The sequence below is a fragment of the Mirounga angustirostris genome, unplaced genomic scaffold, assembly GCF_029215605.1.
Source record: "Mirounga angustirostris isolate CCGP_5_RB_7025 unplaced genomic scaffold, mMirAng1.0.hap1 SCAF_6, whole genome shotgun sequence".
Taxonomy (NCBI): Eukaryota; Metazoa; Chordata; class Mammalia; order Carnivora; family Phocidae; genus Mirounga; species Mirounga angustirostris.
In genome coordinates, this window is record NW_026991714.1 from 7,460,098 (window position 1) to 7,486,758 (window position 26,661).

General features: G+C 38.3%; 1 protein-coding gene across 1 annotated transcript in view; it reads left to right on the plus strand.

Moving 5' to 3' along the window:
• Positions 1-26,069, plus strand: part of NUF2 (NUF2 component of NDC80 kinetochore complex) — a 30,224-nt gene extending 4,155 nt beyond the window's left edge. The window contains exons 3-14 of the mRNA XM_045876811.3: positions 801-875; positions 1,896-1,972; positions 2,673-2,734; positions 7,357-7,454; positions 8,637-8,710; positions 10,043-10,139; positions 11,567-11,629; positions 14,213-14,350; positions 16,308-16,448; positions 17,355-17,530; positions 18,438-18,573; positions 25,689-26,069. Coding sequence (XP_045732767.1) covers positions 801-875; positions 1,896-1,972; positions 2,673-2,734; positions 7,357-7,454; positions 8,637-8,710; positions 10,043-10,139; positions 11,567-11,629; positions 14,213-14,350; positions 16,308-16,448; positions 17,355-17,530; positions 18,438-18,573; positions 25,689-25,823 — 1,272 coding nt within the window. The 3' untranslated portion in view covers positions 25,824-26,069. The remainder of the gene's footprint in view (positions 1-800; positions 876-1,895; positions 1,973-2,672; positions 2,735-7,356; positions 7,455-8,636; positions 8,711-10,042; positions 10,140-11,566; positions 11,630-14,212; positions 14,351-16,307; positions 16,449-17,354; positions 17,531-18,437; positions 18,574-25,688) is intronic.
• Positions 26,070-26,661: the final 592 nt, after the last annotated feature.

Here is a 26,661-nt window from a genome sequence, read left to right on the forward strand (position 1 = left end):
TCTCTTTGGAAACTTATGGATTAATTTTCTTGCATTATGCCCCAAGGGGGGGATTGACTTGTTTTGACAGGCTTTGTTCTTATTTCTTTAGTTATTAAATGCAAAAAAACTATTTATGTGTCATAGAAAATCCCAAAGTCTCCTTCCATTTTCCTGCATTGGTCTTGAAGTAATAACATAATAAAACCTGGTTTAGTGATGTAGAACTCAAACTTCTTGATCTCAGTCCCTTTGTAATTCTTTAAAATGGAAGGAATAATCTCAGAATAAATGAACTTGTATATGGGTCAGAACAGGTTCTACAGGCCAGTATTTGGCAGCTGCTGAATTAAAAGATAAAACTTTTGAAAATTCCATGCTACTCTATTAAATTTATACCCCCAGGATAATAGTGTTCACTTAAACTTTAACCTCTCAGGAAACCTTAACATCTGAAGTGTGAAATAAGTTTGCCCATGGTCTTTAAAAAAAAAAAAAAAAATACACCCTCAGTGTGCCATTATGTTTGCCCCATGCCTGCAGTCTATTTTGAAAGACTAACCCGTCTTCCCTAATGTGGATGGATTGCTTGGATTGGATTCTGTATATAAGCTTAAACAACTGATCTCACTGACCACTTATTATATCTGAGCAAACTGATAAGTATATATGTGTTTTAAGATTTGGAAAAATTAAGAAATATTTCAAGAGAAATAGAGTAACTTTGTTACTCTTTGCATCCATTGTCTACAATATCAGATGATGGTGATTCAGCTGTCGAGTCATGCATCAGAGTATTAAAAGTTGTTTTTCTGTTGTAGCCTGAAGTCTTGCACATGATCTACATGAGAGCCTTACAAATAGTATATGGAATTCGACTGGAGCATTTTTACATGGTGGGTTTAAGATGAGGCAAAATTACTTTCTTTTGCTGCATTTCCCTTGTTCATATTGCATACTGGTTTCAGGATAGGAAGTTCTTGACTTTATTTTTAACAAAATCAAAGGCTTATATAAAATTAATGTCACTGGCAAAAGAATCTTAGGTATAATAGTGGCTTATATTGATAGCTTTAGTAAGACAACAGTAGTAAAAGACTTAAATGACAGAAATTATTGGTGCTGTGTAGTTATTCACAGATTTACAGGTTTGTCTTCAGAGGCTAATGAGCAATAGCACAGTCTTCACACATACTCTCTCTTCTGAGAAAGGACTCCCAAATTAGAGTATGTGATGTACACTAAGATTGAAAACAATTGAAATAAGGCATCTGAGCTTTTAGCAAATTAGGTATTGCTAGTAGGAAAAGTCATTTTTCTTAATTTTGTTGTTGCTGTTAAATCCTCAGGGCATGATCTGAAGTTTTACTAAAAATGTACTATCTTTAGAATCTCACCAATATGATTACATATTGTTTAAAAATCAAAGGCTTTGCCACATATTTGCTATGAAACCTTGCTAAGGCTTACTTTCTTTGTGTATAAAATAGGGATAGCACACTGTTTTAGGGTAGTTATGAAAATTAAAGAAGAATACATGTAAAATGCTGAGCATAGCTCCTGATTTAGTAAATGCTGACTTGACCCCTTCATTCATTCATTTAAAAAATCTTCACTGAGGACCTGCTGTGAACCTAGCATTATTAGTAACAACTCTAGTTTTGTGCCAGGGTCGTTATTGTTTACTAAGTTTTAAACATTTAATGATAATAAGGTTATTTTGATCTTAATTTATGATTAACAGGGGGCACGAGGTTGGCTCAATGGAGCGTATGACTCTTGACCTAGGGGTCATGAATTCAAGCCCCGCATTGGGTATGGAGCCTACTTAAAAAAAAAGTTATTTTGAGGTTGAAGACTTTTCTCATTTTGTTTAATCAATGTGTAACTTAGATTTTGTGATATATTACATTTAGATGCCAGTGAACTCAGAAGTCATGTATCCACATATCATGGAAGGCTTCTTACCGGTCAGCAATTTATTTATTCATCTGTGAGTAAAGTGGTTTTATTTTCTGAGACTACATACATTTATTTTTTCATTACATTAAGCTTTCTTTTTTTTTTTTTTTTTGAGATTTTATTATTTGTGTGTGAGAGAGAGAGAGAGCATGAGAGGGGAGAGCTCAGAGGGAGAAGCAGACCCCCGCCAAGCAGGGAGCCGGATGCGGGACTCGATCCTGGGATTCCAGGATCATGGCCTGAGCCGAAGGCAGCTGCTTAACCAACTGAGCCACCCAGGCGCCTGCATTAAGCTTTCTTAATGACAGGATTTTCTTGGAGAATTTCTATCATCTCCCTCTCCACTCCATCAGTACATTGAAAATTGTAGACTTCTTCAAATAGAACTAACTGCTTCCCTCTGTGGCACTATCCATTCTGCTTTCAGTGGGGTTTTAAGATGTTGTGAATCTAAAATTGTTTGGAGGTTTTGAGTTTTTAAAGAGTCCTAGTACCTCCAAAAGTGTGTGTTGTTTATTAGAATTTATAACTTTACCTTGGTATTGCTTGAATACTTGTGCAGTGTACAGAAAACATAGATTTCTGTGCTACAGGATTATGCGTGGTAGTTGACTTCTGACTTGGTCTTTGGACATTGAGAAACATATCCAGAAATCTCTTGGAAAATAAAATGTTTATATTGTATGGTTTATATATAACTTAAAATATTCTTTCTCCACTTCATCTTTAAGGGATTCATTTCTGCCCATCTGTCGGGTGAATGACTTTGAGATTGCTGATATTCTATATCCAAGTAAGTGAGAATTTAAAACAATTTTTAATGTCTGACTTTAATATTTTACTTCTCTGTCAATAAGTGTAAAAATAAAAACTACAGATAATTGGTTTTAGAAAGTTTATCCCATTTTTAAGGATGAATTTTTTTATATCCTTTTACTGGAATTGTTTTCCTTTGTAGGTCCATAGGAAAGCTGTTTTTCTGATCCATTTTTCTTAACTCCTTACATTTAAAAGATATCCTGTAAATTTGAAAACACGGATATGAGTAATATACAAGCTGTGGTACTGCATAGTGGATTCATCACACCAATTTTCTCAAATGTAGCAATTACTTTTTACTATGAAGAAAATATCTTTTAGCACTGATTAGTCTTGATGTTGTATTTACATGTCAATTTCTCTTAACTTTATTTAAATGTCCCTTAATTCATTTGACTCTGATATTTATGCATCAAATTATTTTATGTTGCAAGAGATTCAATGTGCTATTTAAAAATGTTTTTTTCCTCTTTCTGTTCTACCTTTTTGTTTTGTTATTGGTCTGTAATTTACACAAAATAAAAATTCACCAATTTTAAATGTATAACTAGAATTTTAACAAAGGTACATAGTTGTATAACCACCGCCATGATCATGTATGGAAATTTCGGTAGCCCTGCAAAAGTTGCCTTGGGTCCCCTTGAAGTTGATTACTTCTGACCAACCCCTCTTCCCTGGCAACCACTGATTTGCTTTCTGTCACTGTAGTTTCTTGACTTGTCTGATATTTGATATAAATGAAATAATAGTCTATTCTTTTGTGTCTGGTGTCTTTAACTTAGCAGAATGCTTTTGAGATTCATCCATGTTAGTTACATTTATTAGTTCTTTGTTTCTTTTTATTTTGGAATAGTAGTCTATTGTAAATATAAACTGCAATATATTTACCCAGTGACCAGCTGATAGACATTTGGATGTTTACAGTTTTTGGCCATTATGAGCAAGGCTGCTCTGAACGTAGGTTACAAGTCTTCGTAAGGTCATGTGTTTTCATTTCTCTGGGTAAACACCTAGCAGTAGAAATGCTGGTTCATGTGTTAAGTACACACTTAAAGTTTTAAGAAACTGCCGAACTGTTTTCTAATGTGGCGGCATCATAACCATCAACAGCATCTGTAGTTTCAATTGCTTCATTTCCTCCCCTGGACTTGATATTGGAAATTTTTAATCTTAGCCCTTCTAGTGGCTATATAGCTGTATCTCATGGTTTTAATTTTCATTTCCCTAATGACTAATAGCAGCATATTTTCATATGCTTATTTGCTGTCCATATATCTTCGTCGGTGGAGTGTCTTTTTGAATAATTTTTTTACGTAATCTCTGCACCCAATGTGGGGCTCAAACCCACAATCCTGAGATTAAGAGTCACATGCTCCACCAACTGAGGCAGCCAGGCGCCCCTGTCTTTTTTTTTATTTTATAATTGTTTGTCTTATTATTGAATTGTAAGTCTTCTTCAGATATTATAAAAACACATAGTTTATCAGATATGTATTATGCAAATATTTTCTCCCAATCCATTACTTGACTTTTTAGTATTATAACTGTCTTTTGAAGAGCAAAATATATTTCCATTTTGAAGATTCTAATTTATCAATTTTTTTTCATAAAAATGATTCATAAAACCATTTTTTTTGTGTGTACTATTAAGAAATCTTGGTTTCAGAGATGCTAAGATTTTACTCGTATATTTTAAGCACATTATAGTTTTATTTATTAGTTATTTATTTATGAGAGAAAGAGAGAGAGAGCCAGAGTGTGCATGTGAAGGGGGAAAGAGAAGGAGGGAGGGAGAATCTCCTCCTCGGGGTTCTGTGGGTTAGATCTCAGAGCCCTGAGATCATGACCTGAGCCAAAATCAAGTGTTGAACGCTTAACTGACTGAGCCACCCAGGCACTCCAAGCATATTATGGTTCTAGCTTTTGTTATTTAATGCTTGAATTTTTATACATGATGTAAGGTCAGGGTCATAGTTCAGGTTTTTTCTTTTTTGCATATAGTTATCAAATTATTTCAGCACCACTTATTGAAAAGATTCTTCTTTTTTTTTAAAGATTTATTTATTTGACAGAGAGACAGCGAGAGAGGGAACACAAGCAGGGGAGTGGGAGAGGGAGAAGCAGGCTTCCTGCTGAGCAGGGAGCCCAACGCAGGGCTCGATCCCAGACCCTGGGATCATGACCTGAGCCGAAGGCAGACGCTTAACGACTGAGCCACCCAGGTGCCCCAGAAAAGATTATTCTTTTCCCATTGAATTACCTTGGCACTTCTTGTCAAAAATCAATTGACCAACCACCACACACCTATTAGAATAGCACAAATCCAGAACACTGATAATATCAAATGCTGGTGGTTTATTGCCAACGCCCCTGAGTGAGCTTTGGTGTTTCCCCTTTTCAGGGAATTTATCCACTTCATTTACGCTGGAAAATTTATTAACATAAAGTGGTTCATAATCTTCCTGTATCATTTTTAACAGTCTTTGGGGTCAGTAGTGATGTCCCCTCTCTCATTCTGACATTTGTCATTTGTTTTTTCACTCTTGTCGTTTTCCTGGACCAGTCTGGCCAGAGGCTTATCAATTTTGTTTATCTTTTCAAAAAACCAGCTTTTGATTTCATTGATTTTTCTGTATTTTATTTATGTTTTTGTTCTCTATTGGTTTCTGTACTTATTGTTATTCCTTCTTTTTTTCCATGCGTAGTTTGGATTTGCTGTTTTTTTTCCCGTATTTTTTTTTTTTAAGGTAGAAGGTGAGGACGTTAATTTGAGACCTTTCTTCTTTCCTGATATACATGTTTAGTGCTATAAATTTTCCTTTCGTCCTGCTTTAGCTGCATACCACAAACTGATGACAGATGTGTCTTCCGCGTGTGTGCGTGCATATGCACACCTGCCTTTGGATTATAAATCTAAGCTTGTCTTCAGCAGAGTCGTCCTATGGTCTTCTGCTGCTGGGGTTGAGGCCACATCCCTCCTGGGATACTTTCTGCTTTTGGCAGTTGTTCCTGGGTTATCATTGGCTAAAGATCACTTTTTAATTCCAAATTTGGGAGTTCTTGGACCACATATACAGTTTAATTCAAACTAAAAATCCTTATGGCAGTAGGTTCAAGCTTTGGAATTCTCAGAGATCCTTTGCTCCCCAGAGACAAGGCTAGGAGACACTAGGAGCTTTGTCATTTCCCTCACTGGCATGAGAGATTTTTCTTGCCCCAATCTACCTCTTCACTAAGGATGCAGCCTTCCTAGAGTCCCCCATCTGCTAGGGTGCTCAGCGCCAAGCCCCTAAGGCATCAGCAATGATTCCTACATGAAAGTTAATAATCCAAACCACTTGCTTACTTAGCCTGGACTTATTTTCTTTTGGTTCTCCCCCAGTCTAGTTGCTTGTAAGACTTTCTCCTTATCACAAGTTTTTAGCAGTTTTATTATAATGTGCTTTTGGGGGATTTTCTTTCCGTTTGTTGTTGTGTTCCTCTCCTTGCTTAGCCTGGACTTATTTTCTTTTGGTTCTCCCCCAGTCTAGTTGCTTGTAAGACTTTCTCCTTATCACAAGTTTTTAGCAGTTTTATTATAATGTGCTTTTGGGGATTTTCTTTCCGTTTGTTGTTGTGTTCCTCTCCCCCTGCCCACCCCCACTAAGACTCACTCATCTCCTTGACTATGTCTATAGTGTCCATCAAATTTAGAAAATATTTAGATATTTTATACAAGTTTTTTCTGCCAGTCTCTTTTGTGGGACTCCAATTACACATTTGTTATGCTACCTTGATGTTGTCCCTCAGCACATAGGTGTTCTATCCATTTTTTCTCTCTGGCCTTTTAAATAGCTTTTATTGTTGTGTCTTCATTGTCCCTAATGCATTCATCTGTCAGGTCGATCTGCTACTAATCCCACCTAGTGTATTTATTTTTGCAGATATTTTATTTTTTAAGGACAAAAGTTTGATTTGGGTCTTTTTAAAAAATCTTCCCCTTCTCTTTTAATGCTGATGCATTGCTCTGTCTTCCTGAACAAACAGAATATATTTATAGAATATATTTATAGAGGCTGTCAGGAAGATAGAGTTTAGTTGGGAAAGGCCAAGGCCTCTAGAACTCATAAATTCTAGTTGCCTTGACCTCTCCAAACTCGAAACTTGATCTTTGTGACTCAGCAAAACCTGCGAGTTGTTTGTGTTCTCCCTCCTTGCAGTACAGCCTGAAAACGCCCAAGTACTGGGCTGGTGCATTAATAGGGTTCACCTCATTTGTTTCTCTTAGGGATGGCTGTCCTGTATTGCCTGTTGTCTGGTGTCTAAAATTGGTTGCCTTGTATATTTTATCTGGTTTTCTAGTTTAAAATGGGAGAGTAAATCTGTTCCTTATTATTCTCTCTTGACCAAAAATGATTTACTTTTTTTTTTAAGTTATTAATGCAAAGATAATTCTGATCTTTATATTAGAGCACATTTTTTGCGCTTTGGTTCATTATAGCATGCATGCAGTTTTATTCTATGTGCTATGAGCAGAGTATATTGTGGGAGAGAATGAATTTTTATTTTTACATTTGTTTCAAAGATTTACTTAAGGAATCTTGCTTTCTATTTTAGAGGCAAAACGGACAAGTCGGTTTTTAAGTGGCATTATCAACTTCATTCACTTCAGAGAAGCATGCCGTGAGACATATATGGAATTTCTTTGGCAATATGTAAGATTTAAACATATTTTTGAGTCACGTAGCAGATCAGTAATATCACTTATAAAGTGCTGATCTGTTTTGAAATAGTTGTCACAGATACCTAATTGTCGGATGGCTGTTAGAATCAAATTTATTTTAATATTTATGTAATTTGCAGATTTTCGTTACTGGAAAGCATGTATCAGAATGAGATTTTCTTCGCTATTGGATAACATTAGGGAAAGGCTGGGTTTTTTATTCTAATCTTACAGCTGAGGCTCCTTTTCCTATATTAGGAAATGTAAGGGAAGAGAAATAGTGACGAATTCATATTTTTTTCCTTTGGAGTTTAATAGATAGTGCAGTGTTCTTTATTTAATTGAGATATTTGAGGTTTATGTTTGCTTTCTAAAAAATGGCCTAAAATGATGTTTTATCATGCTTGCCCAACAGTGCATTATAAGATCCAGTCCAAGTAAATCACTTTAACAGATGGAAACTCATTTCATCAACAATTTAGAGAATTTGGAAAGATTATGGGTCATTCATGTGATTTGTTTCCATCTGTCCTCAGTTTTGGGTTATCATATTCTTAGAAAAGTGCCAGAGTAACACCAGATAATTAGAACTTCAGCTCCAGCAACACTGAGCTGTATAGATAGAAGCTTCCTTGCACAAATCATGTCAAGCTTATACTTCCCAAACATCACACACTCTCCAAAACTTCACGTAGATTTGCTAATATACACACAGAAACATACAATTTTGCTTGGCTGATTTCTCCTCATTTTTTAAGACATAGCTCAGACAGTTTTACAAAGCACCCTGTGATGCTCCTCCCCAGCCATTACCCGGGTTGGGCTGGATGTCATTTTTTTTGGTCCTGTAGCAAGTTGTTTGTAGACTTACATGCGTGTATCTGACCCTTCAAGGAGAATGAGCTACTTAAGTCCCAACTATAACTACTTCTTCTTGGGTATTATTCTTGGCACTTAGCACAGTGCCTGACTATGGTAAGAAGTCAGCATTTATGCGTGAATAAGTAAATTCCTAATTCACTCATCATGAATGCCTGTTCTCTCTTAAAAATGTCTTATTTCTGATAGTGAAAGCTGAGGAGTAAGCATTTTGCAGTGTGTACCGGTAGATGTTTTTTTTTAAACACATCACTGTTTGTGTTGAAAAGCACTAATATGAAAATTGCTTTAATAGAAATCATCTCTGGACAAAATGCACCAGTTAAATACTGCTCACCAGGAAGCGTTAATGAAATTGGAGAGACTTGAGTAAGTAGGAGATTTACAAATAAAATAAATGTAATTTCAAGATGCAGAATGAATCATGAGTAGTATTTGACAACCCTGCAGTCTACCTCAAGTCTCCTTCACCTTCCTCACTAAATAGCAGACTATTTAAGTTTACCTGTTCCAAAAAAAGAAAAACTCGTTCTCCTCCTTTCTAACTCTTAGTACATAATATATTCTTTTACCTTATTCTTGTTGTTAGTGAATTAGCCTGAGATGTTTAAAGCCATTAACTTGCCTCCTAAATTATGTCTGGAAGTATTTATCTTCTATAGGTGAGTAGTAACTAAGTGGACTCTCTTTCTTCCTTAAAGCCAGTTAATTCTGTTAAGAGAGCTTTGTTTTGTTTTGCCTCATCGGGCATATTGGAGAGTCATTCGGGAGTTAGAGTTCTTGGCCAGATAGATCGATTTTGAGCAGAAAGATTTCCTGTCCCTTCTCATTTCTTGATGGCTTTGAGTTTCTTTGTTTCACAGGAGAGCTTTCCTAACCTGCCCTGGTATAGACTGTCTTAGAGACAGCAGTAGGCTGCAAAGACTGGGAATAGGAGGCAGATACTAAAATTTCACAGGTAAATTTAGTGCAAACTAAGAGATAAATGACAAACTGGGGGCGAGTATCTGCAGCCTACCCAGCAGAGCAGCACTGTCCCTAGTAAGAAAACCTGTGTAATATTCCTAAAATACGAAGAACTACAAACCAAGGGCAAAAGGATAATAGGAAAATGGGCAAAGGCCAAGAACAGGGGATTTACAGAGGAATAAATACAAATAGCTAATTAACTATGTGAAGATTATTAAACTCACTAGCAGTCAGGGAAATGATCATTAAAACCATAATTCTGTACCATGTCTCAAAAGCAGAAGTTGAGAATGGTGCGCATGGCAGAGACTTTTACATGGGCAGGTGCTGTTAGGAAGGACAGGCAGAGCAAAGGGAATGGATGATCCAGGGGAGGGAGGCGAGGAGAGGAGCCAGGCAGGAGCCGGCACTGAACAGGGAAGGGAATGTTGCGCTTCTTGTATTAGGAGCTGAGTTAGAAAAGGCAGGTACGAATGCAGATGAGTCCATATGCAGGTTCGGTGGTGGAAGGCTGAGGAGCCCATCTGATCTTTATTTTCTGTGTTGTAGAGGCCAGGTCATCTATTTTAAATCTCTGTCACATGGAAGGATGAGAATTCAGAAACACGAAAGCAGATAGTTTTTTTGTTTTTTGTTTTTTTCCATTTGAGTCATTTGAGGACAGAGACTATTTTGGCCTTGCAAAGTTAAGAACTTGATATATGTTATTTTCATCTATTTTGCTGTGTTTAGTTCTGTTCCAGTTGAAGAACAAGCAGAGTTCAAACAGCTTTCAGATGATATTCAGGAGCTGCAGCAGTCACTGAATCAAGAGTTTCGTCAAAAAACGGTATCAGCTGTGTTGACCTTAAAAATTAAACAGCCAGTTATCTTATCAGCAAAAATGGGTTTATTTGGGAATAGCAGAGAATTGCAATTTGGTACAAGTAAACTGCAGCAAAAACCATAGGCTCGTCCAACAAACAAAGGAGAGAAATATGTTATTTTATGGAGAAGAAGGAGGAGGTTGGGAGGGGTTGTTTGGAATCAGAGTCCTTGGAAGAAAAGCAAGAGTCTAAACAGAGTCTGATTCATTATATGACAAAAAATTCTTCTTTTTGGGCACTTTGGTTTTGTTTTTGCTCACAGCTAAGGAATAAAAGCAGAAAGCACGGCAAAGTAATTGCTATGCAGGAACTTTGAGAACGCTAAGAGAACCACCTTTCTTGGGCTCAGAAAAGACTAACCTAGCACGAGGGTGGTGATGGTTTCTCATTGGGGGAGTTGCAGGGGAAGAGGCTTTCCTGTAGAGACTCAGTGGACCTCTTGCCCTGGTGGGGGGCCTAGTTGATGAGGCTTCTTGGAGTTGACACGGCTTCATGGGGGGTGAGAGCTCCCCCTCCTGGCCTCCCGACTCCATGTGAGCAAGGTTTCATTTTATTTTCACAGTTCACATAAATTAAAAACAACTTTGTTTTTTTTTTCTTTTGGCTGTGGAGGACGTAAGAGCACGTTACTTTCAGTTACAAAAGATCTAGGGTATATTGCTGTGCCCATTTGTGCTCCTTATAATGGATATATACTTCTGTCAACCATGGTTATCAATTTGTGTTCTAGTCAATTCTTGTTGACTAGAATTTTTTAGGATTTGCCGTTTTCTAAACTTGCTGTTCCCAGACTGTACGGAGGCACCCTGGACTTCAGGGGCTTTGGGATATTTTAAAATTTTATGGGAAACAGTGATTGTTAGTATCTCTTGTACCCTGCTTGAACTCCTAGCTCAAGGCACATTGCCTTCCATTCATATCTTTGTGAGCCTGGGTTCTGGCATTTGTCGTGGTGAAAAACCAATACTTCGTGAACAACCTCACAGAACAGGAAATGAGAATGTCTGTGTCCAATCTGATTCCAACGTGTGTGAATTTGTGCAGGGTCCAATAGGTACACACATCCAACTTGGAAGTAGTTGTGGCTATTTAAGAATAAAATAAACATTATTTTTTCCCAATTTGTATGCATAATTTTTTCAAAGGGCTACTAAGTTCTTAGGATGTAAATACTTACGCAGTTATTTGGACTCTCCTACTTAGTAAAGAAACCGTTAGGTATTTCTTCTGGCCTGGGGGCATCGTAAACAGAGGAAGTTTGAGAATATCTGGTCTAATCCATTTAACTTCTCTCCTTCCTTACCTTTATTTTATGAGAACGCACTGAGTGGCTAAATTTAAATCTGTTTTGAATCATCACAGAAAACAGTTTATTGGCGTTTTTCCTTAGATAGTGCTCCAGGACGGAAATTCCCAAAAGAAGTCTGATATTTCAGAGAAAACCAAGCGTTTGGTAAGCATCTTTGCATATAACCAGCATTTAAGGTTTGGATATTTTGTGTGGAGGAGTATTTTAACTGTGTGCATTGTTAAAGTAAATGTTTCTCCCTTTTTCCTTAAAATGAAACTAGTTTAACTTTTTTCGGTTTAAATATAATAGCTGACTACCTTTTTTTTTTTTTAATGGAAACATGGAAATGTGTGAGGAGAGTGAAAATCACCCAGTGGCTCACCACACAGTCTGATGCGTGCATAGACGATATTTCTCTATGCGGAGAGCCATGTGTAATGTTACCTCAGAGCTGTGAGACTCTTCATGGCACAAACCTGCCTTTTTTCACTGAACAAAAGAGTATGAACACTTACCAGGCCACCATAGAGCCTCATTATCTTAACGGCTGCTTATGGTTGTACGTCACACTGATGTAGATCCTTCTGGTGTCCTGTTGGTGGACATTCACTGGCTTCTGATGTTTCTGCTCCTAGACAGCAGTGTGTGTATGCTGCACACCCACTCACGTACTCACACGCCGAGATCTGTGTACCAGGCTGCTTTTCCTCTTAGACCAGATTCCTACTTGTAGGATTTCTGGGTTAAAGGGAATGCACATTTAAAACTGACCCACCTTGCCAAGCTGGCTTCTAAAAAGATACCCATTTACATTCCTACCAATAGAATATGAGAGTGTTCTTTTCCCTACTGTCTTGCCAAAATGGGAGGTTTTTAGTTTGCTTTCTCTGTCTTTGTCGCTTTTATAGGAAAAAAACACCTCATTTTCATTTTGATTTTTTTGATTCTTAGTGATTTTGACATCCTCTTCAATGGTTTGTTGTTATGTCTTATTTTGTAAACTATGTGTGTTCCTGGCTTCTTTCGTTTTTTTTTTAAAGAAACTTTATGAGTTAGGGATATTAACTACTTGTCTTTTAAATTCGTGATTTTTTTCCATTAGAAGGCTTATGTTTCTAATGTAAATTTATAGACATTGCCTTTATGGTTTGTGGGCTTAGTTCTATACATAGAAAACGCTGTCCCATTTCTCATGTTTTTAATCCCAGGTTGTCTCATTGTACTTTTATGGCTTCTCTATTAACACACTATATAGAACCACCTGAAATTTACTTTGGTGTAATATATCCTGTATTTTTCTGTCACTCTTTTTATTAGCAAGTGCTTTCTTCTGAGTAGTATTGCCTGGTTATTTTATTATTCATTTTTTTCTGTCCCATTTAAATCTACCTTAAAACAAAATCGTTTTGTAATTATAGTATCGGGTTTAGGCTTCTTATAAAGGGAAGAAATGCGATGAAAAGTCAACGTCAGTCGTAAGGAGGTTGGGCTCTGGTTTTGTAGAGCATGCGAGAGTAGAGTAGACAGTGTGACCGTTTGCTAGAATAACAGACATATGGTGTCAAACATTCAATTTTGGGCTCTGAGTTGATCAAAATGTAAGATCATTTGTGGTTCTTTTTAGTTGAAAGTAATTTGTAGACAAATTACAGAAGCCATCCAGTAATACATTCCTGTTATAAAATACTCAAATGACATGCCTCTGTGTGTGTGTGTGTGTGTGAGAGAGAGAGAGAGAGAGAGACAGAGAGACAGAGAGACAGAGAGTCAGACACAGAAGGCCCTCTTCTCTGGGCCTGCTTCCCCTACAGGTTGCTCCTTCCCATTCCTTTCCATGACGTTGCATGCGCTTACATAGACACATACAGTTACCTATTGCCGTTTCATTATTCAGTGTTCCTAGAAATGGGCCTGTGTTGTTTGTTGATCTATAATTGTTTCTTTCACTTAATATTTCTTGGAGATCTTCCCATATTGATACATAGAGAGTATCTCAAAACAATGTAAACATAATTTATCAACTAATACTTGGGGAGGAAGTTCATATGAATATTTTTTATCTTTATATAATTTTAGACTTGCAGAAAAATTTTCACAAAAATCTCCGATGCCCTTCACCTCAATTCCGCAAATGGTTTGAAATTCAGGAGAGGAAGGAAATTTGTTTTAATTCAGCAGGCATGTGTTGAGCGCCTGCTCAGTGCTATGGCTTTGTCTGTGTTCTGGGAGAACAAAGATAACTTCTCACAACCCCAAGCTGCTCAGTCAAATTCAGCCACACAGATTAAGTACATAATTATAGCATTGCATGTACAGTGATTGTACTGTTCATAGAAGGAATGCAGGGGAAGTGGGAGCAGGATTTCCAAGGATTAATGAAACTCAGAGGCGGTACAGGGGTGGGATGATGGTATTCAGGAGGACCGTACTGATCAAAGAGACATCACTTGCATCTGTTCAAACCTAGGACTGGTATTAGCAGGCTGTAGGTATGGTGGGGCACTGGCAGCAGGGGACCTTGCAAGGACAGGAGAAGTACACAGTGAAGGACCTTGAATGTCCTGCTTTTAGGGGCTTGGTCTTTGGCCCATAGACAAAAGGGAGCAAATAAGCAGGTGATCATAATTTAATTGTTCCCCCACTACAAAGAGCACAGACCCAATTTCTTTGTTCTTTTCCATTATTGTAATGGTAAGTTAACAATTTTATTACTGTATCTAATATATAAATATGTTTTCTCAACAGAATGAACTAAAATTGTCAGTAGTTTCTTTGAAAGAAGTACAAGAGAGTTTGAAAACAAAAATTGTGGATTCTCCAGAGAAGCTAAAGAATTATAAAGAAAAAATGAAAGATACAGTCCAGAAACTTAAAAATTCCAGGGTGAATTTCCTTTTTTTTATTTTAATGCTTTTCTATATATTTTTTTCTTTTTAGCAACTTTTGTTTAATCGTGGGTTCATTTTGTGATTTCCAGTTTATCTACACTTCTTTTCCTCTTAAGCTTTTTGCCCTTGTCTCTGATATGTTGCTCTCCTCTAAAGTAGGTGTAGGGAAAAGAAGTACAATTTCAAGACATTTGTTCAATGATGCAACAAAGTTTTGAGACTTCACCCTGTGTGAGCAGAACAGAAATTCTCTGTCCTCCTGAGACTTACTTTATATGATGGAGAAAAGTATTAAGTTTATAATCAGTGATATAATTGCAGGTTATATATTATGAATACGTATAGGGTGTGCACATGTTGGGGTAGGAAGTACATGGGAAATCCCTGTACCTTCTGTGCAGTTCTGCTGTGAACCTAACACTGCTCTAAAAATATATTTTAAGAAACACCAAAAAGAGAAACAAAAAATAGTATAGGGTTCTTTGAAATAATGAGGGTAGCCTAATTTAAATTTTGGAAATCTGGGGTGGAGAGGGGAAGGAAGTAGAAATTGATGCTGACATCTGAAGAATAAACCGTGGTTATCCTACTAAATTTGTACATGGAAGACCATTGGAGGCAGAGGGAACAGCATATGCAAATTCTTTGAGGTAGAAGGAAGCGAGGTATGTTCCAGGAACAAAGCCTCATGCATAAGAAGGGGAGTGGCATGAGGTGACCATAGGAAAATAAGAAATAGGCAGATTATTCAGGGAGCGGGATTTTACTTTAGGGGCAAGGGTACACCACTGATTAGTTTAAAGGGGGATGTTGGAACGTGATGTAATTTATGTTTAACAAGATGATCGGTTGTTGTGGGAGATGGATGGAGGCACGGTGTGACAGAAGTAGAAGGGGGCAGACAAGTTAGCATCCTTTGTGGGGCAGAGCTTTTAAACCATCAATTAACAGAACGTTTCTGGTTTACCTCTGAATTTGCTATTCTAGTCATTCCTGATAATTAAGAATTATCACCTAGGAATAGACAATGATTACGAGAACAGAAATGAGAGCCAAAAACTAGATCTGAGTATTTATGAGAAAAGTGTAGTTTATTTAATAAAAAACAGTTCTGGTTCAGTTGGTTGTTCACATAGAAGAAAAGGGAGCTGGGTCTATACCTTGCACCATTTACAAAAATAAATTCTATGTGGATTAAAACTTCAACAATTTTAGAAATTTTAGGAGAACACTTGTATAATCTTGAACCGGGATAGATTTTTTTTTTTTTTAATTAAGTTAGAGAAAAGGAGACCTATGGATCATGTTTATAATGCATATGAGAGGTAAAGGGATTATATCCATAACATGCAAAGATGCAGAGTGGTTACAGATTCGTAAGAAAAAAGACAACAAAAATGAGTAATGATATGATTAAGCATTTCACTGAAGACAAAATCCAATTGGTTAAGAAGGTGGTTGGAGGGATAGGCTAGTGGGGAGAAGAAAAGTAAGTCCGTATTGTTACATGTTCATTTTCTAATTTTAGAAGAGGAATTAATCTTTTAAAAAGAATCAGCTGTAGTAATAGTTATTATACAGATGAATAGGAAGATCATAATTGGTAATACAATTTGCCCAGGAGTAATTAGGAGCAGTTTGAATATTAGCAGACGCGAACTCTTTTCAAATCATCATGAATAACCTTTGGAAGGTACTTCAGTGAGTGATTTAGTAAAATTGTGGCAGTTTTCCTTTGTGTAAGGATATTTGGCAATTAAGAAGCATAATTATATGTACTTAGACACATGTCAGTAACAGCGCTTTCTTACTGACCTAGAAACTTAATTGTTCTCTGCTCTTAAGCTTTCAGTATTAAGTGCAGAAATTATTTAAGAGCAAACAAATTGACAGTACTGCAGTTTCATAAAGGAGACTATCAAACTGGTTTTTATGTTTTCTTTCTTTGAAAGCAAGAAGTGATGGAAAAGTATGAAATCTATAGAGACTCCGTTGACTGCTTGCCTTCATGTCAGCTGGAGGTACAGTTATATCAGAAGAAAATACAGGACCTGGCAGATAACAGGGAAAAATTAACCAGCATCTTAAAAGAGGTTTGTATTGTGTGGAATTTTAATGTTTTTATTATGGAATAGTTTACTATAGTTCCTTGGCTTTGCTTTTACTTTGTGTTACTATTTTTCCTAAAGAAAGGCAGGATCATTCTAGAGTATAATAGATGTGGCAGTGTTCGCTGAGCAATACAACGGTTTTCTTCTTAAACACAGCAGTGGTAAGACCTCTGTTAGCCTTCAGATGAAATGATTAATTAACATGGCACGTTGCTGTGTATATTTTGGAGGAAAGTAATGGAATTTTAAACCTGTTCTAACAGTTGGAAATGATCTCACCAGTAAGCCCAAAGTCCCAGCTTATGGTCTCACATCGTACCTGCGATTTAAGTTTATGCCCTTAGTGCCTGCCCTGAAGATGGAGAGTGAATGCCGACATTAATTTTCCCAGGCTAGAAGCTTGAAAATCCTTTTTTACTTCTTAACTTGATCATAGTAACCCACGCTGTCCCCAGGACCACTAACACTGCATTTGATAAAGGATTTCTTTTTTTGAGGGAAGTAGGGGTTAGAAGGCGACCTGAGGTATTCTATCCCAACCATACACTCCCTTGTCTGCCATCCAGAGTCAGCAAAAGAAGGTTGAGGTTCACTGCTTTTAATGGTTCTAGGGTTTCCCCTTCTCTCTTTATTCCTCCTACTTTAATACAGACCCAAACCCCCTTCATGTAGCCCTGCCCAGGGTCCTGTTCCTTCCCAGCGTCCCCAGTGCCTTGCTGTGGTCCCCTCCCAACACTTTGCCTTCTTCTGCTCGGCTTTGGGCCTGAAACAGTTTTATCTCATCTTCAAATTGTATCTTCTTATAGCTCATCCCAGGAAATAGATGTTTGTTTTGTTTATAAATCCTAATTGGTTGATTTGACTTTAAGTACTCCATGTCGACTATAGAGCCTGAACTTGGAGGACCAAATTGAGAGTGATGAGTCAGAGTTGAAGAAATTGAAGACGGAAGAAAATTCCTTCAAAAGACTAATGATTGTGAAGAAGGAAAAACTCGCCACGGCGCAATTCAAAATAAATAAGAAGCACGAGGATGTCAAGCAGTACAAACGCACAGTGATTGAGTACGAACTTGTCTTCAGTTTAATGTGTTAGAAAATAATTGGGAAAAGCTAGTCCACTTTTCCCCCTAAGATCCCGAAACTCCTATAATTTCAACAGGGTATTCCACCTTTGGGTGAATAAAAAAAGATGAATTAATTATGAATTTTATAATGCTGGGTCTAGATTTAGAGCTGTTTTAGGTCCTAGTTTTTTCCCTTTCCAGATATCACGCTTCCACATCCTTTGCAGGATTCTCCAAAAGGGTTCGGTGCCCCTGCCCATTTCAGTGCACTCAGAGGAGTGGGCTAGGGCTGCATCAGATGAGTCACCTGGTCCATCTTATGGTCCAGCTGGGCTCCGGCATTGTAGCATCCATGTTTTGAGAAAAGGTCCTATTTATTTATTTATTTTAAAAATCCAGATAAGAAGTAATATTTCACTAAGGGTTTTATGGCCGTTAGCCAGCATGCTGGGGTGTTCCCGTGGTAGAGCCTTCTTCCCGTCAGTTCTCAGAATATATTTTTAGAATACACCCCCAGATACGTCTATGAGATGTCCTTGTTTCAGTCTGCACGTGGTGAAAATTTCCTTTGTTCTTCCTCATGCGGATGAAGACAAAGGGCAGAACAGGCGGATTTTGTATTTGCTGCCAAACTGCCTTGCAGAAAAGTTGTCCCGAGTCAACGTTCCTCCCAGTAGTACGTACGTGAGCACAGCTGGGGGAGTCACCTTAGTCTCTGGCGTAAATAACAGCCCTCGGCTCCAGCACCCTCTGGGGTTTGCAGCTCTTTGCTTGTATGCCCCGAGAAGCGGTTTAGGTTTGTCAAACAAATATATGTGATCTCTTTGGAATCAAAATTAGAGTTTCATGTTTTCCTTTTCAGATGCTTGAGCGGAATTAAAATTTAGCTGTCTGTTTTCCTTTAGAGATTGCAATAAAGTTCAGGAAAAAAGAGGAGCTGTCTACGAGAGAGTAACCACAATTAATCAAGAAATCCAGAAAATCAAATTCGGAATTCAGCAACTGAAAGATGCCACTGAGAGGGAGAGGCTGAAGTCTCAGGTGAGTGGGTGCCCACAGGTGCCTTTTTAATGGTCTCACCAGCTCACCGTGGCGACTCTGCCACCCTCATGTTCAGGATATTGCTGGCTCTCTGAAGTAGAGATTGATCCCCAGTTCCTTGGTTCTAATTCCATTTACAGCCCCTTTTCCATCACCACTGTTTGTTTGGATTTATGCCTCCTTCGTACATTTTTCCCCCCATGTCCTTTCCCCTGACCTAGCCGAGCATCCGTGCTCTGCTTTAAGAGTGCATGCTCCATAAAGGTTCTGAAATTTTTTTTTAAATTAATTTATTTTTTAACTTAAATTCAATTAATGTATAATGTATTATTGGTTTCAGAGGTAGAGGTCAGTGATTCAGCAGTCCTATATAATACCCAGTGCTCATTCTGAACTTTTTTGATAGATGAACTTGGATAGTGATTTTAAGTAATGTCCTTTAAAAAGTTTCTGCATTTTTCCGTCCTTATAAAAGGATCTCAGAAGTATTTCTAGGGGTTCCTGAGTGGCTCAGTCGGTTAAGTGTCTGCCTTCGGCTCAGGCCATGATCCAGGGTCCTGGGATCAGAGCCTGCTTCTCCCTCTCCCACTCTCCCTGCTTGTGTTCCCTCTCTCTGACAAATAAATAAATAAAATATTAAAAAAAAATATTTCTCACCATCAGTGTTAAATGTGTTTGAGCTATTACCTGAAACAGAATAGCTGAGGGTGGTCCCTATGTGATGAGAATTTTCATGATAACTTTATCGTAATTGCCTAACGTTACTTGCTGCTTCTATTCTTGGCTTGTTTCAGTGTATTTATTTTATCGTTTCATAAACAGTTCTAAGTTTAATGAGGACAGACATCGTCTACATTTTTGTCCTTCCAAAATGTCAGTACAGTGCCAAACATCAAATGTTTACCTCTTTCTGTCCTTTTCTTAACTGCCAGTGTCTCCAAGAAGTCGTTTATTCCTGATACATGTATTATACCTCATTTTCTCTTAACCTTTGAAGTTTGACCTGTATCTTCCAGATTGCCCCAAAATGCTCTACTAGAAATCACTAAAAACAACTTTTTATCGTGTAAAATCCCACGGCCTCTTTCTTTTTTCCCCTCATTCTTTTTCACCTTCACTTTATTGACATATTGGATCCAGGTTTCCTAAAACTCTGATACCTGAGAAATATTTAAATACTTGCTGTCTCTACCTTCCACCACCCACAACCAATTTGCAAGGAGTCCTAAAACTAAAAGCCACTGCAGACAATCCCCTCACCCGTTCTCAGGAACCTGTATCCTCTTGAAAGATGGCATCGCTACCCGTGCACATGGAAGCATGCGTAGACGTACCCCAAGTGCTGTCTCAAGGCTGCTGGGAAGGGAGGAAGGAAGGACGGTCGGAACGAAGGAAAAGAAAAGAGAATGACCATCTTCCCTACTGTGGTCGGCCCAGTCGGCTGTCCTGACTTTCTGTGTTCTTCCCTTTCTTTCCACATTTCAACTGCTTCTCTTTCTCCTGCCCCTGAACGAGATATTCACCAACGCCCAGCTCTCTGTTTCTCTCTAGAATGCAGGTTAGAAAGATCATAGGAGATATTTAATCCTACTTCTTAAAATCAATCAGTAAATATATATATATTTTTTTAAGATTTTATTTTTTGACAGAGACAGCGAGAGAGGGAACACAAGCAGGGGGAGCGGGAGAGGGAGAAGCAGGCTTCCCGCCGAGCAGGGAGCCCGATGCGGGGCTCGATCCCAGGACCCTGGGATCATGACCTGAGCCGAAGGCAGACGCCCAACGACTGAGCCACCCAGGCGCCCCAATCAGTGAATATTTATTTGTTATCACATGGTCAGGCCCAGTTAGCGAACCAGCTACTATGTGCCTCAGCACTTCCAGCCCATCAGTCGTAAAGGTGCCCCTTCCGGCCTCATGTCACTGTGTTTAGTGTCTGTCTGTCTCGCCAAGAACATGTTGTTTCTCAACAGTAGCAATCATGTATTTTCTACCTTAGTATGTCCTGTCAAGCCATGCCTGGAATGGCACCTTATATGTAGTAGTTTTTCATCAATATTTGTAAACTTGGATGGTCATCTAGCATGGTGTTTCTTAAAACCAGCTGCGTATTAGAATTCAAAAATGAACAAACAACCCCCCCCGCCTTCAAATGTCCTGAATTAGAATCATCAGCAACGGGGTTCATGAACTGGAATTTTTTACTGTGGCTTTTGAGAACCATTGATAGGTTCTGCTTCATTGTTTTCAATATCGTCGAGCTCATAACCACCCAGGCTGTTCTGCTAGGACCGCTTTAGTGGTTAAAATGTTAATTCGAATTTAAAATATAATTTCTGTACTCAAGTGAACCAAGATCTCTCTGGAACAAATCTGTATCATCCTCTGCTTAATATCACTTCAGACATTTGAGGATAATGATCATGGGTTCCTCCAGCCTTCTCATCTGGGTTAATGAGCCCCAGTTTTCCAGCCATTCTTTATATAGCTTAATTTTCAGATTCATTACTATCCTGTTTACTGTCTTCTCCCCTCTGTTTCCTGTTTGTCATTATTCTGTGTAAAATGTAGGACCCAGGACTAAACATAGCCTTCCAGATAATGCTGGGACCAGTCCCAAAGCACAATGCTTCTGTTACTGAAGTGTAATACTGGCTTGGATTTTTAGCAGCAGCATCTCGCCCTTAGCTCATATGGAGCTGCTGATCAATTAAATGACCCCTATCCGTTCCGCATGTAGTTCTGCCTAGTTAAATTGCTTCCCCGTACATGAATGCAACCATTTCATGGGACTTTTAAGTCAGAATTTTACTAGTATTTCGTTAAGGCTTCCATCTATTTACTTCTATGCAGATGTCAAAGTATCAAGGTCATTTTAAATCTTTGAATCATTCACATTTATTTCATGGCTTAGCACCACCTGCACATTTGATCAACATGCATATTCTCCAAAATAAAAATGTTGAGTAGAATCGGGCCCTTTGCTACAGTAGATATTTCTTCCTTCAGAGAGGCATAGAGCCACTGAGCAGAACTTTGGATACAGTTGTTGAAGTTGCTAAGTTGTTGTAGCTTTTCCAGTCTGCATTGTGATACCCATGTGTCCTGAGCAGCATGGGAGAGTCTAAATCCTATGGCGAATCATGATGCATTTTTCCAAAGAGCTCCTTTTAGCTTCCTTCATAATCACCCTCCATGAGAAGGAAAAGACAGGCTACAGTTGTCCATTTGTTCTGGGTGCAGTTTCTCTGAGATCCTAATGATCTTCACATCCCTTTTTTCATTAAATATTCTTTCCCAGAGATCCTTATCTCTGCTGCTTTCAGTTAACACCTTTATTTAGATCGGTTTCTAAACCGGTGTCCTGTTCTGTCCAGTCACCCCATCCCTGCTCCTTAGTGGAGCTGCCTGCCGGATGTTTTCAGTGGGCTCGCTCATCACAACAAGAATAACATTTATAGAATGATTTCTAGCAGCTTCCAGCATCTCTCCTCCTCACTGTCTCTCTCCTTCCCCTCTACCTCTCTCTCTTTCCCTTTTACTCCATTTCTTCACAAATTTCTTCTTATGCTTTGATGGCATCATCATTTTTCCATCGCAAGGAGTTGAAATTTTGGACTTTCTGTAGATAATCCTGACATCCAGACAAGCACCTGGTTAGTGTTCAGATTTTTTTAAATGTCATTGATACTGTTCATCACAACCCCTTTCTGTTCTGCTTCTGTCACCTAATTTTGTAATGCTCATGGATTGTGGCAAAAACCTGCTAAATTTCTTCCTTGACTTGAGATTCTCTGCACCAGATCTACCCTGAATACTAAGTACTGCCAAATTTATCCTGCTAAACTATCCCTGTTGCTATACTTTCCTGCTTAAAATGGGAGCTCCCGGTTTCCCTGTGGTGCATTCCCTCAGTCCCTTGTTCACCTATGGCCTGTGCATCTTCTGGGCGCCAGGGGCGCCACCTGACTTGGAGTCAGTAGTGAATAAGGAAGACATGATCCCTGCCTTCTAGGACTTTTAAAGCTTTAGATCTAAGCTAATCATTTCAGTTATTTACAATTTACTAGAAAGTATAGTCTCTGATTCCTGTGACATATCTTCGCTCTCTCTCTCTCAAATACTACTATAGTGCTTTTAGTTGATTCCAGATAATCTGGATTTGTGCTGTCTAGTGGGGTAGCTACTGGCAACATATGGCTATTTATATTTACATTTAAATTAATTATAATGAAATAATATTTAAAATTTAGAATATAGTACAAAACTTAGCCATCCTGTAAGCGCTTGGTGTCCAGTCTGGTCTGGATTATATGTTCCTTCAGGGTAGAAAGCACATCTGCATTTTCTAGTGTACTTAGGCACAGTGCTACTTCTAGAAGGTACTCAATAATGTATTTTGTTGATGAATTAAATATGTACTTGTTGGGTAATGATTGGCTGTGAAGCCCCATGTATATTATATACAATTGAACCTTGAACAACCCAGGGACTCAGGGTGCCAACCGCATGCAGTTGAAAATCCACATGGAACTTCTTACTTGCTAAAACCTTAACTACTAATAGCCTGCTATTGACTAATAGCCTACTGGTAAGATAAACAGCCAATTAACACGTGTTCTGTATGCTATATATATTGTGTACTGTATTCTTACATTATGTAGGCCAGAGAAAAGAAAATGTTAGGAAGAAAATCATGAGGAAGAGAAAATACATTTATAATCCCATACTGTATAAAAATCTGTGTATAAGTGGACCCGTGCAGTTCAAACCCATGTTGCTCAAGGGTCAACTGTCCTCTGCAATTTATCTGATGTAAAAGTGAGACAGTTCCCTGGACCAGTGCCGGCCAGTAGAACTTTCTGCAATGATGGGGATGCTCTTCTGTCCTGTTCTGTATGGTAGCCACTGGGCCCCTGTGTCTGGGCAGCAGCTCAGGAGCCCGGAGGTATTTAAATGTCAGTTTTCTAGCCACAGGCACCTGGTGGTTACCACAGAGACACCACAGAACCAGACTGAATTTAAAAATATTTCACCTTAGTGAAGTCATCACCGTGAGATGTACTTATTTTGTGGATTAGATGTGGATTAATAATCTAAAGTTCCACTTGGATACAGAATTTAATTGGAAACTGAAATAGCATTTGTGAGGGCTGTGCTTGTTGCCATTAACATCTTCTGAGGGTTGCCTTGTTACTTCAAATGTGTGCTTGCTGCCTTCTGTTGATGTGCCCTGGAGTGGGCTTTTTTTTTTTTTTAAGTAGGCTCCATATCCAGCGTGGAGCCCAACATGGGGCTCGAACTCATGACCCTGAGATCAAGACCTGAGCTGAGATCAAGAGTCGGATGCTCAACCCCCACTCCGAGCCACCCAGGCACCCCTGGAATGGGCTTTAACATGTCATATATCGTGGCTCAACCTGCGGGGTTTGGTTCCTCCATGAGAGTATCTTTGTTCTTGGAAGGAAATGGTTTCTTTAGGTGTGTTGAAGTGGTTGGTTCAGATATTTAGATTGACACTATTGATTGACACTTAGTCTTAATAGTTTCTTATGAGTACTGTCTTTCTACCAAATTTATTCAGCTTCCTTTTTAGTAAGAATAAATATACACTCCTATGGAACTAGGAAGTTAAATTGATCTATAACTGCTGAATGTGCTGAGTTTTTTTTTTTTTTAAATGGTGTTTACACAAGCTAGCAACTAATTTCACCTTGTTTTTCCTTTAAGATTGAAGAAATAAAGCTTTCAAAAATGTTTATTTTCTTAATGATTCGTATTCCATCATAGTTGTAGTAATTTGATGCCCAATTAGATCTTAGAAATCTAAATAGACTCTTCTATTTTTGTATTAGGATTTAATAAATATCTGTGTTTGGATTTTTGGAAAGTGTTTAGCCTTAAGCATCTGTTTATATTCACTGAATCTTGAGCAATAGCTCTCAAATTTGCATAGATGACAGAGTCTGGAAATAGTTTCATTCTTTTATGAAACACTATGAATTGTAATATATTAAATTATAATCCATATAGTTTGTTCAAAATCAGATAGTATCTACACTAAAATTTAAATTAAGGTAAGTAGTACCAAACTATAGGTTTAAGAAAAATTTAATGGCAGGGATGATTAAAATTGAGAACATCTGTACCCATTTACTACTTCTTCCTCCCACTGGAAGAGAACTGCTGTTTTATTTCAGTGATGAAAAACCATCAACTTAGAATACCACTTCTTGTGTCTGGATTTGAGAATTGTTTTGTTCAAGAAAAATGAATAATACAAGGATCAAAATTGCACTGGATGAGTGTGAGTGTTTGCAGGCCAATTGGCTTCTTTTATTATTTTATCCCATCTGTAAACATTGTTCTCTCATTTTTTTCTTAATTCTTAGCACATCTACATAGGTTTATATGAAAACTTATTATTGCTTATAGTAGAATTACCCGATAAGTTTATTAAAGTGTCTCTAACATGTGTATTTTTCAATCGTACAGATGACTTATGAAATCTGTTGACCTGGGCGCCTGGGTGGCTCAGTTGGTTAAGCAACTGCCTTCGGCTCAGGTCATGATTCTGGAGTCCCGGGATTGAGTCCCACATCGGGCTCCCTGCTCAGTGGGGGGTCTGCTTCTCCCTCTGACTTCCCCTCTCATGCTGTCTGTCTCCCATTCTCTCTCTCAGATAAATAAGTAAAAAATCTTTAAAAAAAAAAAAAAATCTGTTGACCTATCTTTCATTGGTGATTGGGGCCAGACACAGAGGGTCTAGTTGTCCCGAGTAACCCAGGGACTTGCCTGGAGATGAAAAGCTCCAAAGTAAAAGCTTTTCCTTGACAATTACAAATACATTCTTCATATCTTCAAATCCAAGTCTTTTTTACATGTCTCTCTGTTCTTTCTAAGCAGCAGACCTCTTTGATGTGTCTGTTCCGCCTAAAGAAGGAATTTTTTAAAACGAGTAGGTCCATGTGTGTGTGCATGGGTGTGCGCATGAGATCATTTAGGCTTTAAAATGTTATTAATAAATATTAACGAGATGGTTAGAATTCTTGTAACTCTTATCAGTTTAGGTTGATGCACGGGATAATTCTTACTCCATTTCATTTTCCGCTTAGGAAATATTTCTGAGTTTGAAAGCTGCTTTGGAGAAATACCATGAAGGCATTGAAAAGGCCACAGAGGACGCTGGTGCTCAGTTAGAGCAGAAGACAGGTGAACTGAAGAAGAGGATGTTCAGAACGTCGACCTGATGGACACAGTCACTTGGCTTCCTGTAAACAGCTCACTGCCTTCATTTTACCTTCGGAAAGAGAACAGTTAAATTGAAGTCAACAGAAGTATCAGAAGCAACACATAATGTTCTATATCCTCTCATAGGTTGTTACTTTGTAAGATAATGCATTTAACGTAAAAGTTTATTAACTTATAATTCAAATAACTTGTGTAGTGATTCATGTTTCTGCCCCTTGAAAGTAGTTGGAATAAAACCAAAATAGGTGCATTTGAAAGATGTAATTTTTCTATTGTTTTCCCGGCTGTTGGTGCTTTGTTTGTGGACATCAGGGGGTGTAGTATTTCTGATCATTGTGGTTGGGATCTCATTTGATCCTCACTTGGGCAACTCTGGATGCATTTTTTTTTTTTTTTTAAGATTTTATTTATTTATTTGACAGAGAGAGACACAGCGAGAGAGGGAGCAGAGGGAGAGGCAGAAGGAGAAGCAGACTCCCTGCTGAGCAGGGAGCCCAATGCGGGGCTCAATCCCAGGACCCTGGGATCACGACCTGAGCTGAAGGCAGACACTTAACAACTGAGCCACCCAGGCGCCCCTGGGTGCATATTTTTATTACTGCTTTATGGGTGAAGTAACCATGAGGGTCCTGAGATTAAACAGCTGAGCCAGAATTTGGGCTGTGCTCTGTATGGTGCTGGAGCCTGGAATGTTCCCCCTATACCACACTTTCTAATGTAATCATTTGAAAGAAAGTTTGAGTGTGGGCTTCTGCCCTTGATCCTCATCCTCAGCCTCTTACTCCTGTTTGAAAACTTGTATCTACACCCACAGCTCCAATCACAATCGAGACATCC